This window comes from Eucalyptus grandis, chromosome 3, assembly GCF_016545825.1.
Source record: "Eucalyptus grandis isolate ANBG69807.140 chromosome 3, ASM1654582v1, whole genome shotgun sequence".
NCBI classification, from domain to species: domain Eukaryota; kingdom Viridiplantae; phylum Streptophyta; class Magnoliopsida; order Myrtales; family Myrtaceae; genus Eucalyptus; species Eucalyptus grandis.
The window spans coordinates 3,582,008-3,602,952 of record NC_052614.1 but is presented as its reverse complement, the minus strand read 5'-3'; the positions used below and the strand labels follow the sequence as shown (position 1 = coordinate 3,602,952).

Below are 20,945 nucleotides of genomic sequence, written 5' to 3'. Positions count from 1 at the left end.
GCAATAGGTAACTGTGGCGACCTTAGGTGGTTCAGGGGTGCCACAGCCGGCCATGATCACTGGTTGTCGATCTCTAGTGAGCTTAGGCTCGCCGCTCGCCAAATCAGCGAGCACAAGCGTCGAGCTCGAAGCTTGAGGCCAATGAGAGCTTGCTGATTTGGTGAGACTTAAGGCCAGCGAGCTCGAGGCTCGCCGCTCACCAGCTCGTCGCCACAAGCTCGAGCTCACCGATCTGGCTAGCTAACAAGTGGCAAGCGACGAGCCTAAGCTCGCCAGTAGATGAGGACTTGTGGCCGATTGCCGGCAGTTGCCGTCGTCAGCGACCGGCCAAGAAGAAGAGGAAAGCAAAGAAAAGAAAAAGAAAAATAATTTAATAATTGATTTTTTTAAAATAATAATTAAAAATATATTTTTAAAAAATAATAAATTTTAAAAAAATAAAATAAATGAAAAAGAGTGTATTGAGGATAAATATTTTCCTTACCAAATAGCAGAAAGTATTTTCCACTTCATTTTCAGGTTTCGCCCGAACACTAAAAGATAATTACATTTTTTCTAAAAATTAGTTTTCTGGAAAATATTTTCCGAAAACACCACATTTTCCACGAAACAAGCGTACCCTTAATATTTCACCATTTTCCACCTGAATTTTTCATTTTCTATATCCCATATTGTACTTAGGTTTGTTTTTATTGTTGTTGACCACTATTAATTGTTCCAATTCGCATTTGAGTCAAATGTTATCTCTAGCTTGCACTAGAATCACTGCACAATCAGAAAATTCGCATGGCAAGCATTAACACTGTTGGTGAGTAGGAGTCTGTGACACATATGCTTGCTTATGCTCTGTGAAAACCGTCACTTTCTAATTAGTGCATAGGCCCGATTAGCTACTTTTGGTCATCTACCAATATTTCCTTGGTGTAATTTCACTCTTGATTTTTGTATTAGGTAAAGTCACGCCTGGAAATATACAAGCAAAATGCTCAGGCTGTATTTTCGACTTACTTGAGCGTAATGAATAAGGTCCTCGCTCTCAATTGACTCTTTCTTCCACTTCTCATCGAAAATTGTATGGTAATTGCTGATGACCTATCATGGATTGCATTTTAGAGTGCAGATTGATGAAAATCGCCCCAAAGATGTGGTTTTCAGGGAAGTAGACTCAGCGCTGTCAATGGTCCAAAAAGATAAAGCAAAAACAACAAAATTAGGTATGAGTAATATCATCCGAAGTGCAATTGGGATCACTCTACTTTGATGCTTCTTGTTGGAATTATCTCAGTGCTGCTGTTTTCGGTCATGTTTTCCTCTGTTTTCCTCTTCTTCTTTTTATAAAAAAAAAATAGCCAAGTAAATTAAGTTATGCAATTAGTGTTTTTGCTATTTTCTAGGAAGTTAATAGCACGTTTGTGTGCAGTTATGTGTTGCACGTACGTGAGCAGTTTCTGCTTTGTATTTAGCTGTTGTACTCGGCAGTTTTTTCCTTTGCACAAGACATATGAAGTGCTATGCTCTGTTTTTTTTTTTTTTTTTTTTTATCATTTCTCTCCCTCAAACAACAGAGATGTTTTCTCTTTTGATTGTTGTTTTATGAGCTTTAACAGTGGTATCAGAGCGTTTGTGGGATCTTAAGGGACTATGAAGTGAGGGTAAGTGAGTGAAGATTGCTTCCAATCTGCAAAGAAAAAGCTCATGGAGGCAGGATCGAGTGGATTCTCTGCAATGGCTGCTCCAGTCTTTACTGGGGAAAATTATCAGGCTTGGGCTGTCAAGATGACGGCATTCTTGAAGGGTCATGATTTATGGGAGGCTGTGGAGAATGATTATGAGGTTGCTCCACTTCCAGACAATCCGACCTTGAATCAGATAAAATACCATAAAGAGAGAATCACAAGGAAGGCTAAGGCAAAGTCTTGCCTGTATGCTATTGTTTCACCCACTATCTTCACAAGGATCATGAGATGTGATTCTGCAAAGGCAATATGGGATTTCTTGAAGGATGAATACGAGGGAGATGAGAAGATAAGAGGCCTGAAGGTGCTGAATCTCTTGAGGGAGTTTGAGAGACAACAGATGAAGGATTCAGAGTCAGTGAAGGAGTACTCTGATAGGCTGGTTGGGATAGCTAAAAAAATCAGAGTTTTAGGGACTGACTTGAAGGATGAAAGGCTTGTTCAGAAGATCCTGGTGTCTCTTCCAGAAAAGTTCGAAGCCACCATAGCGTCTCTGGAAAATACAACAGACTTACCTGATATAAAGCTTGCAGAATTGTTAAATGCTCTGCAGGCACAGGAGCATAGAAGACTGATGAGAAGAGAAGAGTTTGTAGAGGGTGCGTGGCAAGCTAAAGTGAAGTCTAATGATGGAGGTAAAGGGAAGAAATGGATTCAGTTCAGAGAAAATGCTGGTGACTCAAAGTTTGTAGCAAAAGAAAGAAATTCTGGTGGGTCTAGCAAATGGAAGAAGAACAAAAAAACCTTGTCAATACTGTGGCGGAACTAATCATCAATTTTTTAGATGTTGGAGAAAGCCTGATGCTAGATGCAAAAGATGTCACAAGTTGGGTCACATGGAAGCCATCTGCAAAGAAAAAAATTACAAGCAAGCAGGAAAAGCACAGGTAGCAGTGAATGAAACTAAGGAAGAGCACTTGTTTGTAGCTTCTTTTTCTGAATCTTCTGTTGGGAATGATGCATGGCTGGTGGATAGTGGTTGTACCAATCATATGACTGGCAATTCGAAGCTGTTTAAGAGTCTAGATAGGTTAGTTAGGTCCAAAGTCAGAATTGGCAACGGACAGTATATCGAAGTGCAAGGGAAGGGTACAGTGGCTATTGACGGAATCGGGAGGTGAAGCTGATCAGTGATGTTCTTTTTGTGCCAAACATTGACCAAAATCTGTTAAGTGTTGGTCAATTAGTTGAGAAGGGTTATAAAATGAAGTTTGAAGGGAAGGAATGTCTTATTAATAATACAGATAGCAAAGAAGTGCTAAGAATCCCAATGAGGGACAAGAGTTTCATGTTCAAGCCACAAGAGATGCAACAAATGGCTTTAAAGTGCAAAGAAGAAAATGCAGAGCTATGGCATAAAAGACTTGGGCATGTTCACAGGAAGAGCATGTCGTTTATGCAGAAAAATAGCTTGGTAGATGATTTGCCAAGTTTGGAGGAGGAATTTCCACAGTGCAGAACTTGTCTTCTTGGCAAGTAAGCTAGATTTCCTTTCAAAGGAGGAGGCTGGAGAGCATGTGAGAAGCTACAATTAGTCCACACAGATCTATGTGAACCTATGTCTGAGTCTTCTCTCAATGATAGCAGGTATTTCATTACCTTCACTAATGATATGACTAAGATGAGTTGGATTTATTTTCTACGAGCCAAGTCTGAAGTTGATGATGTGTTTGTGAAGTTTAAAGCCTTAGTTGAGAATCGGAGTGGGAAGAAAATTAAAATGCTCAAGTCTGATAATGGTTCTAAGTATACTGCTCACAAGTTTAAGTTGAATTGTGAGCAAGCAGGAATTGTGCAGCAGTTCACTACTCCCTATTCACCTCAACAGAATGGGGTCAGTGAGAGGAAAAACATAAGCATTATGGAGATGGCTAGATGTATAATGCAGGAGAAGAAGTTACCTAAGAAGTTCTAGGCTGAAACAGCTAATACTACAGTATTCATGTTGAACAGATTGCCCACAAAGGCCTTAGAGAGGTCAACACATTTTGAAGTCTGGTATGGTGTTAAACCTTCTGTGAAAAATTTGAAGGTTTTTAGGTGTTTGTGTTATACTCATGTTCCTCAGGTCAAGAGAGACAAGTTGGATAAAAGAGTTGAGCTTGGAATCTTCATTGGGTACAGTCTCCAATTAAAGGCTTACAGGATTTTTCACCCTATGACATGGAAGGTGACTGTAAGCAGAGATGTTGTTTTTCTAGAGGAAGATGAGTGGAATTGGATGAAAGGATATAGTGCAGAATAGCAGCAGTTCGAAAAACAACCTGCAATAGATGTAAAGGTTGATGAAGTTATAGATGGATTGGAAGACAATATGGATGATTTACCAGTGAGAGGCACAATGTCACTTGTTGAAATCTATGAAAGAAGCAATGTGGCAATGCTCGAACCATCTAACTTTGTGGAAGCTAAGGAGGATCAGAGGTGGATTGCAGCAATGCAGGAGGAGATTGCAATGATCCAGAAAAACCACACATGGGAGCTTGTTGACAGACCATCTGATAAGAATGTGATTGGGGTTAAGTAGGTGTTTAGAACAAAACTTAATCCTGATGATTCTGTCAATAAACACAAAGCTAGACTGGTGGTGAAAGGCTATACACAAATATAGGGAGTAGACTATTCTGAAACATTTGCTCTTGTTGCATGACTTGATACAATAAGGCTAATGTTAGCTATTGCAGCATAGAAGGGGTGGTCTATATTTCAGTTAGATGTCAAGTCTGCATTCCTGAATGGAGAGCTTGAGGAGGAGATTTTTGTTGAACAACCTGAAGGCTTCAGTATCAAAGGCCAAGAAGAGAGTGTATACAGGTTGAGGAAAGCTCTATAAGGATCAAGCAGGCTCCAAGAGCTTGGTATGGGAAGATAGATCGATATTTGCAGGATTTTGGCTTTGTAAAAAGCTTAAGTGAGTTCACTCTTTATGTCAAGAAAGTGAATCACAGTGTTGTAATTCTGTCACTTTATGTAGATGATCTATTAGTGACAGGAAATGATATAGAATTGATAGAGAAGGTGAAGCAAGATCTATTTGCAGGTTTTGAGATGTCAGATTTGAGAAAGATGGCTTATTTTTTGGGTCTGGAAGTCAAACAAGCTTCATATGAGATCTTCATCTGTCAGAAAAAATACATGAAGGAAATTCTAAAGAAGTTTCAGATGGAAGATTGTCGAAGTGTAAGCACTCCTATGGCTGCTAAAAAGAAGCTGCAGAAGAATGATGGAACAGATGCAGTCTGATTGGGTGTCTCATGTATCTTACAGCAACCAGACCAGATATTCTATTTGCTGTGAGTGTTTTATTCAGGTTTATGAGTAGTCCTAGTCAATTACATTTGATTGCAGCAAAAAGGGTCTTGAGATATCTCAAAGGAACATTGTTCTTTGGTGTGAAGTTTAAGAATGGTCAGAAGTTTAATTTGCAAGGATTTTCTGATAATGACTGGGCTGGTTCAGTAGATGACATGAAGAGTACGTTTGGATATTGTTTCAGTCTTGGTTCTGCTTGTTTCTCCTAGTGTTCTAAAAAGCAAGAGATTGTAGCTCAGTCTACTGCAGAGACCGAGTTTATAGCAGCTACTGCAGATGCAAATCAAGCTTTGTGGCTGAAGAAGATAATGAAGGATTTGTGGTTGAATTCCAATGATTGCATCGAAGTCAATGTGGACAATCAGGCTGCTCTAGCAATATCACAGAATCCAGTTTTCCATGGCAAAACCAAGCATTTCAAAGTCAAATTTTTCTTTCTGCGTGAGGTGCAACAAAGTGGCGAAGTTAAGTTGGTCTATTGCAGATCTGAAGATCAGCTTGCAGATATGTTCACAAAACCACTTCAGGCTAGAAGATTTGAGCTGTTAAGAGAGAAAATAGGAATCTACAGCAGCAACTGATCCAAGGAGGAGTTTGTTGGAATTATCTCAGTGCTGCTGTTTTCAGTCATGTTTTCCTTTGTTTTCCTCTGTTTTTTTTTATAAAAAAAAAAAAAACCGCCAAGTAAATTAAGTTATGCAGTTAGTTTTTTTGCTATTTTCTAGGAAGTTAATAGCACGTTTGTGTGCAGTTATGTGTTGCACGTACGTGAGCAGTTTCTGCTTTGTATTTAGTTGTTGTACTCGACAGTTTTTTCCTTTGCACAAGACGTATGAAGTGCTATGCTCTGTTTTTTATCCTTTCTCTCCCTCAAACAACATAGATGTTTTCTCTTTTGATTGTTGTTTTATGAGCTTTAACACTTCTATCATGAGTTTATTTTTCTTTTCCTTGAAGTGGGAGGCCACCAATTTTTAGAAAGAAATGAAGGATAGTGACTTCCACTCATTGACGGAAAGGATGTGTTGATGTAGAATTAGCAAGTAGCAAAGCTTAGGAAAGTATGCCAACTTTACATGATTTGAAGGATGAGTTACTTCTCATGGAATCGTCTAGAAGCACAATGTAAAGGATTAGTTTTGATTAATTGAAGGAAATACTGTGGAAAGACTGGTAAGGAATGTATTGCAGGACAATTATTATCTTTGCTGAGAAAATTGACCCAAGTCCTTTTGTGAGGGATCTATCAAAGAAAGGGTTGATGTTGCAATTCATAAATGTCGAGTTTCCCAATCCCAATGTCTTGTAAGCCTGTGACGTTTCTTTCAGGGAACCCTATATCTGGGATCTCACTGCCATCAAATCAGGCAACTAAAAAGGAGGTACTTCATCATACTATAATTTATCCTTGTTCCCAGTTTGAAAGCTGCATCGTGGATCTGCAGAGTTTTGATTAATATATGTGCTATATTCTTGCCTTATTTTGCTTTAGCATCCTACAAGGTAAATGGTGCGGAATGCCTACTAGGTTGAATAACATTCCTCGCTCGAGAAATCAGGATGTATATTCTATGATGATGTGCTTCAAGCTGCACAGAGAGCCATACATGATGAAAAAACAAGACTAAAGGTAGGATATTCGTCTTTAATGCTGTTTTCATTGGCCTGATTTACTCGAAGAAAGACACTAACGAGAGATTTAGATATCCTAGGGGATCATATTTTCTATATGTTTACTTGTTCTTATAGTTCCAGACACATGACTTTTGATACTTCAAATGAAGCTGATCTTCTTTTTACTGATAGAAAAAAAATCCAAAGCTGGAAATTTAGGGTGAACCTCCTACTCAAACAGATTTACCCTGTTTCATCTTATTATGGTTTTCCTCATCAACATATGCATGTTACTCCCAAGGCCAAACTCATGCTGCTCTTCTTGTGAACATATCAGGTAGAAATCAATATCCCAGAGCTAAACCCAGAAATGGTAAGATGATCATATGAGAACATTTGGTCCTTCGTCAATCAGATAATAGGAATTTAACCATATTTTAGTGATGCAATCTGGACAGGATGTTTATAGAATAGGTACTCTGATGGAACTTGTCAGGGTTATTGCTCTTTCATTTGCTGACAATGGAAAACGTGTTAAGGTGTATCTGACTTAGTTCCTGCGCCTCTATTATGTTAAGATTAGGTGTTGGTTAACCGTTTATATTCATATTTGTTAGAAAATCATCTCATGCGGGTTTGTGTTCAAGGGTCCATGGGAGAAGGTGATCTTCCTGGAATGCCACTGCAGCTTGCTGGTAGTCGCAAGATATTGGAGTTCATGGATTGGGGAGATCATGTTGCATCAGGAACCTTTGTCAAGATTGGATCTGTAGGTATGATTGGGGAAATTGAGTTTATCTAAATGACATATGCCTGTCAAAATATTAGGGCGATCATACCATTGACTACTTCTCTGCTTGGTCATTGGCGGACAAAGTGGTTGTTGTCATAATACTTGCAGGATCCAAATATGTAGACTCAAAGGAATCCAAGTATACATGGTGTGGGATTTCCAAGAATTTGCCCAACATGTGAGTAGTGGATACTTTCAACTTTAGACGACGTGTTTTCTCTTCTTTCTTTCTAATCTCTTCGGGGCTTATAGTTTTAATGTCTATGATAGTGAGAGGACTCACATATCAATCTCGTATGCTTTGATGGCCTTTGCATTTGATGCATCAGATGTTAAATTGCTATTCTACCTCTGACACATAGCAGCATTCCTATCATTAGCTTGTATCGCTCTTCAGAACAATTTGATTGGGCAATTGTTTCACGATGGATAACTTTACTAAGCCTTAAATCTGCAATAGGTGCCAAAGAGGTTGACGAGCAAGATGACATTTTTATCTTAGGGGCTACTCAAAATGCTCTGGGTAACTGTATCATCGACGTAAGGAGCTTGATAGCAAGTGTTGCATTAATCCTTTTGCAATTATGTCCAATTTATGACTTGTGTCACAACTATATGCCTAAGCACCACTTGATTTTGAGATTGCAGGATCTCAAAGGCATGACTGAATCTTCTGGTATGCATTCGGTCATCCTCATCAATCCTAGGCTTAGGGTCTGTCCTGAAATTTCTGTTAAGTTGAAAGCTTTCATTGCTTGGGATATGACTCTAATTGCACTTTAGCGAAGCATTTAGCTGACGAATGGTTGAAAAATATCCATTTTTCTGTCACATAATTTCCTACGAGTGAGGCTGCAACCATATCCTGCAGCTGGTCAATATATGCTCAGTAAAAAAACAGAGACTACTAGAAATCGTCTCTCAATCATATTCCTTTGTCTTACAGGGTCACGGTGTTAAGCTATTCTTCAAACAAATATTAGCCAAAATCTTGTATAAAATGACCCCAAGAAACTATGCAATTTCTTCAAACTAATGCTCGCATGTCCATCCATCCTTAATCCATTGCTTAACATTTTGACTGCAGAACTGCATACAGTGTTGTAGCAGAGTCTGCAACTAATATTTTGCTTCTTTCTAACGAGAATGGCTCTTGTCCTCCAGGATTCACCAGGTTCCAGTGGTATCATGCAAGTAAGTACAATGTTTTTTTTCCAGTAAGTACAATGTTAATATGTGGAAAAAAGATGGATTTAGATTTGAACTGATTCTTTTTATCTTGAAACTTGTTTTGAAGACTATGGGACGGGACAACGGACTGCAGTATGGTGCATCATTGAGAATCACTATTTCTCCCGGCTTCTCTATTTTGCTGGAACTCAATACCCAATTATGGGTGTTCCGAGGTAAATTTGCCTAATCTCTGACACATACCTCATATTCTAGAGCCATGGCCGTGTAGAAGTACTGTTGGAGCACAAGGAATGATTGAATTTAGATGCAATTAAACCAGAATCGATCAAGGATAGGCCTTGGGCGTGGCCCATCCTTACCGCCAGAGGTCTTGCCTTTACTGCTTTCTCCATCCCCTTGCCGAGCCAAAGAAAAAGGACAACGCAGAAGAATTTCTAAGCTTTCTCAGAATGAAAATTGTGCGTGGATGTATGCATTTTCTTCTGGATGCATGAAAATATGATTCTCGATGGTGTGCGAAACATTATCTTATCCATTAATGGTGTAGATGTCAAGACATCAGTACTCTCCAGAACTCGTTTATCTGTGAACGCGTACTACGTTGAAAGTAAGAATCTTGGATTCTTTCTTCACGGAGGCAAGAATCAAACTTCACGTGATATGTCATTAAAATATGTAGAGAGGCTGATGTTTATGCTTTTGCTTAATATATCCGTTTTATCAATATCTCTCAGCTTCAAAGAGCTTCATATTTCTGTCAATCAAAGATGGCGTTGTTTCAGTCTTCAATGATGTTTGAACAAAATGTGAAATCGTCATTGCAGGATGTCCTACCCCTACCCTTATGAATTGTGCAAACGAGTCAATCAGGCCGTCCGGGAAGGAGGAGTGCATCTTGCTTTCAACATTCAATGGAAGGCCAAGAACTAATGAAGTCAACGATGCCTTCCTTGGGGAACCGAGGTTAGTATGGTCTTCATTTGTCTCCTTCCCTTCGTAATTCCTCCAAGTCTCATCTTTGCTTACCGACCGTATGTTATGTTTCGTGAATAACTTGCAGAAATCAAGTCAAGAACACATCAGGAATATGGTAAGAATCAATCATGACTCGTGACTTGCCATCCCATAACAATTAGCTATTTTACGTACCAAAACCTTTATACTGTTTGCAGGGGTTTCCTGAGCGGTATACTGTAGAAGCTGCGCATAGAGTATGACTCCATTGCTCCGCCCTAACGAATCTGGAAAGCTCGACCAATGAAGTGCCATACTTTGAGTTGGAAGTATCTTTGAATAGATTTCTGAATCACAGGGTAGAAAGGATTTTTTTTTTTTTTTTTGTGTTTTAAGAGTTATGAGACGGTGGGTGGTATATGACTTCACTTGATGTCAACCGCATATATGATTTCATCATGTGGATAGTACATAGCATGTGATTCACATATCTCACAGATAAGCATGTTAGATCAATGTAAGTGTGATTTCTATGTGCATTGATTCTTTGTAAGATGGGTCTTATTAACAAATCCTCTCTAATCAATTATTAAGTATACTTAATGAGGGAATATTCAATTCTCTAAGCATTGATTGTGCAAATCACGAGACGCAATCAATGCACTGGGAATTCCAAAGGTCCTTATTTGGTTGTTTATCAAGTACTGTCTTGGGTCGTTCCCAACAAAATACTCATAAAATATGAAGCATTGCATGTTCTTCAATTACTTTAGCATGTATGTAGTGTGGGACATGGATTCACTTAATCTAGGTAGTAAGCTAAGAGCGTGAATTAACCGTCCCTAAATTCATGGCGCAACTCAATAACTCAATTTACTCTTGAGATGTCAACACGATTATCGAAATAGAATAGGCTGGTCGAGATTCAGTCGATTAACTTTTGTCATGGTAAATTGATATCTTCATCTCATCCCATCCTTCAGTTGAGATTACTTCAAACCACCTCCTCCACTGCTTTTTCGGAGGGCTGATTTACTTTGCAAAAGACAAATCACACCCGTTGTACGTGTTAAGACCACTTTTTTTTTTTCTGAAATTTGTTTTTGATGATTCTTTATTGGACTTTCAGTGCCATGAGTAAATAGTGTTTTATTTTTCATTTTAGAAGGATATTTATGAAAAAGAAAGAAAGTGATGATTTCTTATGTGGATCATCTATAATGCGACAAGAAACTGAGAATAATTTTGGAACTTCTGTCAAAATATTGGGAAAAAAAAAACATATATTGACAGCCGAAAACTCCTCTTGGAATACAAAAGTAAGTAGTCTTGTATCTTATTGATATCAACATATATAACCTCTATTGAAAGAAAATTTACATTATTGGTGGAATAATATTAGTGATGAAAAACAGAAGTTGTTCATTTCAAGAGCAAAAGCTGTTCAGCAACTTCTCGTTTCCTATGAAATGCACCTCATATGATCCATCGCAGCAATTATTCTTCTTTTCCCTGTCAAGAGTCTACCGCTCTGTCTTCTGAAGTCCAAAACTCAGTAGATGCAGGGGAAGGTAGAGATCTGCAGAGCACAACAACACTTGGAGACCTTGCTTCAGGATCAAAACACTCTCGCCGGAGTAACTGAGATTCTCTAGAAATGGCTTAACTCATAGAGAAGTAAGTTTTGTCAATCAAGACCATGAATGCGTCCTGTTTCAAAATCTGCAGAAAATTGCTAGGACATTTGATTCCAGGCTTTTTCTGCTCTCTATTCTAACCAAAGAAAATTTCAGTTCATGCCTCTCGCTATATCGATTTGATACTTGACGAGTTAGGTGATCCACATGAGTATCCAACTTGAACAATGAGCATTGCAAACTGGACAATATTCTCACTCGCACGCGCACAAAACCCTTGGAGTAAATGAGCTCATAGAAGCACTCTTGACTCTTTTTTATTTCTTTCTCTTATCTCTCTCTCTTTATTTTTTATCTGTAAAGCTCCCCTAGCTGAGAAAATATGACCACCACATCAGCATCCTACGTGACTTTTTTTTACTCGTATCCAATGATATCTTGACACGTGTTCACATATCCATGTCAGCAATTGACGTGGAATTTAAGTGAAAATTTTCTCTCTTTCACCTCTGCTCTCTCTTCCTCCGCCAGCCATAGCCACCGACCTCGACTCCTCCCCGGCCGTTGCCACCAGCGGAGTCGCCGGCGCCGTGACCAGGCGAACCACCGCTGCGTTCAAGCCGAGCCTGTTTTTCTTCTTGATATGTGAGTTCGGTCCATGGCCGTCGGGATCTCGACCTTGCCCGTCAGGGCCATGGACGAGCCAGTCATGGCCAAAGCCGAAGGCGGCTTCAGATCTGGAAGCCATGCCTTCAGGGCCGCATCCGCTGTCGAAGAAAGCGCGACTTCAGTTCAAATCTGAAGCAGAGGGAGCGGAATCCATGCTTTCTTCCCGAGCATGACCCAATTAGTCCAGATCTGAAGCCTTGCTGACGCTGGAGCACAGTTCATGGCCGTCCAGACCTCGACGTCGGCGTCAAGGCTCACGGCCATGGACAAGCCTCGCGAGCCATGGACGAGCTAGGCTTGCGGATCTGGAGGCACGAAGAGGTAGCCTGGGTCAACTGCAAGTGACACCGGAACTGGTGGAGATGCTGGCCGAACGGGGTGGTGCTCTGGGACAGAGGAGGGAGCCCCGGCGGCTACGGAGGACAACCAGATCAACGGAGGAAGAGGAAGAAGAGAAAATTCAATTTTTTATTTTTTATTCCACCTCAGCTAACACGTTTTGATTTGTTATTGGGCATAAATAAAAAGGTAACACCAGCTGTGATGGCATAGTTGGCTTGAGCTTTATACCTCCCACGAAATGCCGTTGGTGTAAGTGTGGTGGCTAGCTTGCGTCAGCCCAGGTTCTCGTCGGCCGTTGGCTTTTGGAGTTTTTTGAATAAAAAAAAAATTGTCCGAGCAAATGGTGCCTTCAAGAGCTCGTGCAAATGATTGACTGTATGAAGAGTGCTGGACAAGTTGTCTTGCCCATATTTTACCGAGTTGAACCAGCTGATGTGCAATACCAAAAAGGGAGCTTTGGAAAGGCTTTCTCCCATTTAAGTGGGAAGTAGTATGAGGGAGATGTTGCCAAATGAAAACAAGCACTCCAAGAAGTGGCTTTCTTAAAAGGATGGGAATCCGAGAGAATTGCTAGCGGGTATTTCCATTTCGACATAAACCTTATTTAATTTCTTTCAACAGGATCTTGCTTGTAGAGGAGACTATTCTATCGTGTTTCTTTGCTTGTGCAAGTGCTTGCCTTTTTTACTGTTATATGTTGTAGTGTGGTAATAATGAGATATAATAGGATATGATTGTTCTTCTAATTCATTTTAGCTCAAATGCTTTATAAACAGCCGCGAAGGAGAATTGGTAAGAATAATCATTAGAAAAGTTTTTAGCAAGCTAAAAGAGGCCTTTCAGTTAGTTGTTACGGAACAACTTGTTGGAATTGATAATATTGTGGCAGACATTCTAAGATTGTTGGATGATAACCACAGTGCTACCCAAATTGTTGGTATTCATGGAATGGGGGGTATTGGTAAGACAACTTTAGCCAAGGTCATCTACAATAAGCTCTTTGACCAATTTCAGCATCATAGTTTCATTGCCGATATCCGAGAATCCTCACAGCGCAATGGCATTTCATGTTTGCAGAGTCAATTAATAGGTGATATACTAGGAAGAAAGGTTGAAGTGCCAAACAAGGATGAAGGAATTAGGATGATGGAATCTAGATTTAAATATATAAAAGTCCTAATTCTTTTGGATGATGTGGATAACCTTTGTCAACTAAAAGCTTTAATTGGGAAACAAGACTGGTTCGAGAGGGGAAGTAGGATAATCATTACCACAAGAATGAAGTCTATTCTTGATGATGCTAAGGTAAACTGCCAATATGAACTCAATGGAATCGCTAAGGATCAATCTTTGATCTTGTTTAGTAGACATGCTTTTTATAGTGATTTTCCTCCATGTGAATTCAAATCTCTATCTCATGATGTTGTATCCACTACCAAGGGCTTCCCTTAGCTCTCGAGGTTATAGGTTCATTTCTATGTGGGAAAAAAACAAGCATTCTGGCAAGACGCGTTGAAAAGGTTAAAGAAAGTACCACATAAGGAAGTGCAAGAGAAGTTAAGGATAAGCTATGATGCATTGAACAATGAGGAACAACAACTATTTTTGGATATTGCTTGTTTCTTTATTGGAACTGACTTAAGAATTGCATCCTACATGTGGGATGCCTGTGATTTTTATCCGAGCATGGGGATTGAAATATTGAGGTCTATGTTACTAATAAAAATTGGAGATAATCATGAGCTGAAAATGCATGACCAATTGAGAGACCTTGGTAGGGAAATTGTTCGCCAAGAGGATTACAATGCATCTATGAATCGAAGTAGATTGTGGGTACAAGAGGAAGCCTTGGAAGTACTACAGAGAAATAAGGTAATTGTTACCTCTATTGTTGTTCTACTCTATTTTTAGCTGAATTCTTTCAATTGGAATCAATTTTAGACCTCATAGCTAAGATTATTCTCCTTATATTATTTGATATGATTAGGATGAAATGTTCTTAGCATCTATACATGGTAGGCATTTCCTATCAAGTTAAAGGAAAGAAAACTTTTGGGTTTAGACAATGAACTCCCAACACTTGGTGTTAGTATAAATTCATTCTAAGTCGTTATTCAAGCCATCATGCTTTTCATTTGAAATGCCCTATTGTACTGATTGTCTAATCAGATAAGAGAAGAAAAAGGGGGAGAAATAGCATAAACCGAAGAAGGGAAGATATCAAGAGGAATATATAAAATGTTTCTCAATAACTTCAAGGGAAGGTTACATGATAGTATTAATTGACAAAAAATGAATACCTACTTATATGAATAAATATGGTTTGATTTGAGCATCAACTTCGCCTCTATAGAACAAAGGCAAAGTGATATCGATTCATTGTTAGCTGATTTGGTGCAAAATTTGTGTAGGGAATTGAAAAAGTTCATGTTCAAGCCCTTTGTCTCAACAAATTCAACTTATTTGGTGAATATACAATTGAACAATTTGCAACACTACCGAACTTAAGATTCCTTCAAGTGGGTGCTAGGAAACTGATTGGAGATTCCAAAAGCTTGCTTCCTAAGTTGCAATGGCTTAAGTGGAACGGACATCCTAGAGTCATGGCTACTAGTTTTCATCTAGAGAAATTAGTCATACTTGATCTATCATGGAGTGTCGTTTCAGAGCTTTGGGAAGGTTGGAGTCATCTCAAGGTCAGATGGAGAGTATAATGTCTTTTGTTTCTAATGGCTTACTCTCAATGAAATTTTATCAGTCACTTTGTTTTGCAGGTGGCGAAGGAGTTGAAGGTTCTAAATCTTACAAATTGTCATTGTTTAAAAGTTACTCCTAATCTCTCGGCCTTCCAAAATTTTGAGATATTAGTCCTTGCAAGATGTTATAGTTTGGAGCAAATTTACCATTCTATTGGAGAAGTCAAGGGCCTCATTTCTCTGGACTTTTCGCTATGTGAGAAACTCCGAGTGCTACCTGAAGAAATGGTTAAGTTGGATGAATTGAAGGAACTAAACATATGCAGGACTGCTATAGAGGAAATTCCTCCTTGTATAGGTTCTTTGAAGAAGCTAGAGATACTTCATGCCCATGGTTGCAAATCATTGGTTAGACTTCCTAACTTAATTAGCCATCTCATAAATTTGTCAACCCTTGACTTGAGCATGCGCATCAATTTGGAAAGACTTCCAGAGAGTATTGGATCCCTCATGAAATTGTAGCGCCTGTCTTTAGGTGGAGGGGGGGGGGGATCTATCTCCTCGGAGATTGCCATGTATGGGCATTTGGGAATTACCTGAATCCACTGGCGATTTCAAGAACTTGAAAATTTTGGATATTACTAGAAGTGATTTGAGTAATTTGCCAAGTACTATAGGCAAGTTGGGCAACCTTGAAGAATTGCATGCCTTGCATTGTAAGAGATTAGGAGGGGAAATTCCTATAGATGGGTTGTATTCACTAAAGATCCTCGAAATAAGTTGGACAAGGTTTTCTGGCTTCCCCGACAAATTTGATAAGTGCTCTCATCTTGAAAAACTTGACTTAAACGGCTGCAAAATGCTTCAATTGCTGCCAAAAAGCATGGGTAAGCTCTCTTCTCTACAACACCTTCAGTTAATTGGTTGTTACAAACTTCATTCACTGCCACAGCTTCCTAGTTGTTTAATTCTAGAAGTCACCTGTCAACATCACTTATTGCCTCAACTTTCTCACCTAATCCATCTAAAAGAGCTCACTGTTTACAAATGCCAATTGCTGGAATCCATTCCAGAGCTTCCCTTGGCAATATTGAAGAGTTTTATCTTCAGATGTGATAAGTTGAAAGAGTTGCCAAGTTTGTCAAGTTTGGAATTGTTGTCACAATTAGATTTTAAAAACTTTCGTTGGCTAATGGAAATCAAGGGGCTAGAAGCATTAAGATCCTTGGTACATCTGAGTGTATTTGGAAGCAAAAAGTTATCCAAATTTGACGGCCTTGAAAATGCAGAGTCCTTGAGATACTTGCATATGAGTTCTTCCTTAGTGAATGATGACCTATTTCAAGTTCATGGCCTTAACAGATTGAAAAACTTGGAAGAGCTAGATATAAGTTGTTGTGAGTGCCTCATAAGACCAGACCTTTCACAATTAGCACATTTGAAGAGATTACGTGCTCGGGACTGTCACAATCTAGTCGAAATTAAAGGTCTTGAGAGGTTGAAAATTTTGGAATGGCTTAATATCGGGGGTTGCACATCCATTGAAACATTACCAGACCTCTCGTGCTTCAATAACCTGAAATTTTTGGGCATCGTGCGATGTTCGAAGCTTCGTGAGGTTCAGGGCATAGAGAAAGTCGGACGTGTGTTCGAATGAGGGATTCAACTGCAAGGCCTCAGCAAATTGTCCACATCTGTCAAATTTCGAAGATCTAATGGAACGACGGGGTTGAATTTCGCATGAACTTGTGGAGATCACAGAGCTCCAAGACTCCAAGGCGTCTAGACTCTAAAAGACATTCAGCGATGCAACTTAGTGGAATCGCGGATGTTCATTGCACCACTGCGGTAGAGAAGCAATTGGTCGATGAAAATAATGCTTCGATGAGTCGAGCACTTCGGCTACGATGTCAGAAGGATTCGCGTTTTCTTCCGTAGTTAGATAAAAGCAGGTCATGCTATTCTATGTCGAGATGTATTGCCGAATTCATCAGCATTTCGTAATTTTGGTAAGACGATTTTTCTTGAGAGCCTGCTGTTGTACTTTTGTCTTTTAATTAGTTCCGTAGTTAGATAAAAGCAGGTCACACTTTCATTGCTTGCGTTATGACTCTAATTGCACTTAGCGAGGTATTTAACTGATGAGTGGTTGATAAATATCCACGTTTCTGTCCCATAATGTCCTACAAGTGAGGTTGCAGCCATATCCTGCAGCTGGTCATTATTTGGTCAGTCCAAAAACAGAGACAAATAGATATCATCTCTCAGTCATTTTTTCTTGTTTTACAGACTCACAGGGGTAAGCTATTCTTCAAACCAAAATCAGCCAAAATAAGTATAATTTTTTTTTCTTTTTTTTTTCTTTTTTGCTAGAACCATGCGAGTAAGTACATTGTTAATATGATTCTCTTTATCTTGAAACTTGATTTGAAGACTATGGGACGGGACAAGAGACTGGAGTATGCTGCATCATTTGAGAATTGCAATTTCTTCCGGCTTCTCTATTATGCTGGAACTTAATACCGAATTATGGGTGCTCGCAGGTAAATTTCCCTTATCTCTGACACATATCTCATATTCTAGGGCCATGGCCTTGCAGAAGCGCTGTTTGATCACAACGAATGATTGAATTTACATGCAATAAAACTAGAATGAATCAAGATTTGGCTTTGGGGGTGGCCCATCCTTACCACCGGAGGTCTTGCCTTTTCTGCTTTCTCCGTCCCCTTGCCTAGCCAAAGAAGGACAACGCAGAAGAATTGCGAAGCTTTCTCAGAATGAAAATTCTGTGTGGAAGTAAGCATTTTCTTCTGGATGCATGAAAAAAATGATTCTCGATGGTGTTCAAAACCATCAATGATGTAGATGTCAAGACATCTGTACTGTCCGAAATTGTTTATCTGTTCTTTCAAGGAGATTGTTGGCTAACTTCAAAGGTGAGAACCTTCGAATATCGGCAAGGTTTAACACAAGTCTTAATCACACTAAGTACGAATCAAACAAACCTCAGCAACAATCGAGCATGTTTGATGAAGCTTAAGCAGGTTTTACTAACCTTCAGATTTGTCTGACGTTCATTGCTGATGGAGCTGTTGTTCTACAAAAAACAAACGCAAAATCAATGTGGAATCTGTGCTGACTGAAACCGGAGGCAGGACGCGAGGCACTTGGCTTTAATCCATTGCCGTAATCTTCAGTTCGGTCGGAGGAGGGTACGAACACGTCCGTGAAGATGAACTCCAGAATGGAAAATGGAATTTTGGCGAACACGAGAACGAACCGAGAGTTCAGCACTATAGATTGAGCCAGAATCAAAAGCCAGAGAAAAACAGAGGAGACTTAGCTCTGGTTTTTCTGTTGGAAAGCCGCAAGTTGAAGGCAACCGAGCTTGAATGATGATGATTGATGCTCCAAAGAGATCGTTGGAACCCTGCCGGATTGAACTTGAATCGCAGCAGAATTGATGAACTTCGGAAAATAGACAATCTTTGAAATCCCAGGGCACATCCTGCGGTCAGCTCGTGTCTCCGAGCTTATGCATAATGCGGTCCCTGTCGTAGACGACGTTTTCCTTAGCCTCGGGTGACTTCACATCTTCCTCTTCTCCTGCGTCCGATTCTGATTCGGAATCAAAAGCTTCATCCCCGAGATCATTCATTTCATCCTCTGCCATATGGTCCTCATCGAGTACGCCAGTCTCTCTCTCTCTCTCTCTCTCTCTCTCTCTCTGGCCTTCTCAGTCTCACCAGCACTCTCTCTGCGTTGCGCTTCCTCGGCGCTTCCAAGGCCGAAAAACCCCCTCCCTTGAGCTCCAAGGACGTCACCAGTAGGGGTGTGCAAAATACCCGGGAACCGCCCGGACCGCCCGGAACCGGACCGGAACCGCCCGGAACCGGCGGTTCTTGAGGGAACCGTCCGGTTCCCGGTCCAATTGTTGAGAACCGGTGGGAACCGGTCCGGTTCCCGGTTCCGTGGGCGGATCCGCCCGCCCGCCCACCCGGACCGGACCGGTACCTATTTATAATTTAAAAAAAAAATACTAAACAAAACAAAAGTCGCAACTCGCGGAGCCCTAATTTGCGAAACCCTAATTCGCGTCTCTTCTCTCTCTGTTTCTTCCTCAATCTTCGATTCTCTCTGTTCTCTTCGTCTTCGATTCATCCCCGAGTATCCACGCCACCGCTGCTCCTCCTCCGCCACTGTCTTCCGTTGGAGGGAGAGATCTTTGTCTTCGGTCAGTTTTAAAGTCAAACAAAATCATCCAATCGATGGCGGTCCCGTAAAACGGAGGAAAGCTTCTCGGGGTCCTCCAATTATTTCACCCACGAACTGAGAAGAGAGCTAGAGAACTAGAGAGAGAGATGGAGATGGAGGGGAGGGCCGGGGCTTCGCTGCCGTTCGTGGGGATGATAATGGTGGTTCTGGTTCAAGCGAGTAGCATGGTGGTGGCGAAAATGGCCATGTCCGACGGGCTCAACAAGTACACCTTGGCCTTCTACTGTAATGCCCTCTCCTCTCTCGTCCTCCTTCCTTGCCCCTTCATCATCTCTCGCAAGTTCGTGCTCTGCTCATGCCTGTCACTCGCTAGCTCCATTGATGGCAGGCGAAAGGGGGTGGGGGGGAGAAGGGTTTTAAGTTCTTGACTTGTTTGTTTGCTCTTGTTGGCAGGTCAAGGTCGCGCCCTCCTCTCACTTTCTCCGTGCTTCGCAAAATCTTCTTGCTCGCTCTGGTCGGGTGAGTGAGCGAAGTGTCCTCGTTTCGCATTAATTTGTGGACTTGGTGGATTTTGCTTTTCTTGGAATTCTTTCGAAGCGAAACGTCTTGATCTACTGCTAAGAGTTTGGTATAGGAAAACGTGGTGATTTTTTTTTAGTGATTTGGTTGATGCAGATCCGCATCGCAGATATGCGGGTATGCCGGGATTAGTAATCACTGTGTACAAGGGTCCAACAGTTCTCCGCTCACCTTCGCTGCCTTCTTTTGTCCATCCCCGTCACCTTGTCTCTCTTCTCTCACGACAATTGAATTGGGTTCTCGGTGGGTTTCTCCTCGCGAAACCAGAATTTTTGGCATCAAAATCGGTTCCATGGATCCACCCGGGAACCGGATCGGACCGGCGGTCCGGTTCCCGGGTGGATCCATGCAATAAACGGGTGGATCCCGGTTCCGATTTTTCGGAACCGGTCCTTAGCGGGCGGTTCCCGATTCTAGGTCGGGAACCGCCCGCCCGGACCATGCACACCCCTAGTCACCAGCTGTGTTGACAGCACGCCGACTTGCCGAGCATCGCACGCACGACATTCCTCGTCGTCCTTCGCTCGTACGACGTCCGCCTAGCTCGGGGGGAAAAGAACGGGGCAAAAAGGAGGCCCGGGTAGGCCCAGCCACGACCCGGCCCTATTTGATTTTTTTAATTAATTTTAATTTTAATTTTTTAAAGAATTTTTTTGAATTTTTTAAACTAATTAATTTTCAAAAATATTTTTAATAATTAACACTAGTAATGCTAATGCTTAATGTCTATATTTGATGCAATTTAGAGAAAATTTTCATTAAATCCTAAGAAACAAGACAAAATTTAGGTGTCAATCGGGGGTGCTCTTCATCAAGGCGTGTTTAGAAGCTATGATGTGAAAAGGAAGTGTCGCGACCAAATTTTTAGGTGCACCACCTAGGTTTGGCTGGCCACCTAGGGTTTGGTTAAGCCAAAATTTAGCTCGGGCTTTCCCAAGCTCATACCAATTTGCGACTTAGGTTGAAGTTCTTAACATACAAATTATTTTTCAGTTAGGAGTTGTCTTTAATCTATTTTTGGTGGGTCGATTAGAAAACCAAATAAAGTAGGATTTACTTTACTCCTACAAATCAAAGATTGTGAGTTCGGGGACTTGATTACGTTAGATTTCTCTAATTCCCTTTCGGTATCTTTTTCATTTTATTTCGAAAAAAATGTTTTGCAAGCAGCTTGAATTGATTTTAATTTATCTCCCCAATATGT

At 40.6% G+C, this 20,945-nt stretch overlaps 3 protein-coding genes across 12 annotated transcripts in view; all 3 read left to right on the top strand.

The window, feature by feature from the left end:
* Positions 1-10,204, top strand: part of LOC120291533 (adenylate kinase 5, chloroplastic-like) — a 52,785-nt gene extending 42,581 nt beyond the window's left edge. The window contains exons 7-11 of the mRNA XM_039309128.1: positions 8,620-8,649; positions 8,753-8,861; positions 9,474-9,612; positions 9,710-9,739; positions 9,822-10,204. Coding sequence (XP_039165062.1) covers positions 8,620-8,649; positions 8,753-8,861; positions 9,474-9,612; positions 9,710-9,739; positions 9,822-9,846 — 333 coding nt within the window. The 3' untranslated portion in view covers positions 9,847-10,204. The remainder of the gene's footprint in view (positions 1-8,619; positions 8,650-8,752; positions 8,862-9,473; positions 9,613-9,709; positions 9,740-9,821) is intronic.
* The window catches only part of LOC108953938 (toll/interleukin-1 receptor-like protein), a 74,058-nt gene that overhangs the window by 21,581 nt on the left and 31,532 nt on the right, over positions 1-20,945 (top strand). The window lies entirely within an intron of this gene.
* On the top strand, positions 18,973-20,107 carry LOC120291531 (WAT1-related protein At3g28050-like). 2 transcript variants are annotated; one of them, XM_039309126.1, is made up of 3 exons: positions 18,973-19,502; positions 19,616-19,681; positions 19,838-20,107. In XM_039309126.1, the coding sequence occupies exons 1-3, from the start codon at positions 19,309-19,311 to the stop codon at positions 20,094-20,096; spliced, it is 519 nt and encodes a 172-aa protein (XP_039165060.1). In that variant the 5' UTR covers positions 18,973-19,308; the 3' UTR covers positions 20,097-20,107. The 2 variants fall into 2 exon arrangements, with proteins under 2 accessions (XP_039165060.1, XP_039165061.1); XM_039309127.1 differs by having other exon boundaries at positions 18,973-19,447; positions 19,821-19,928.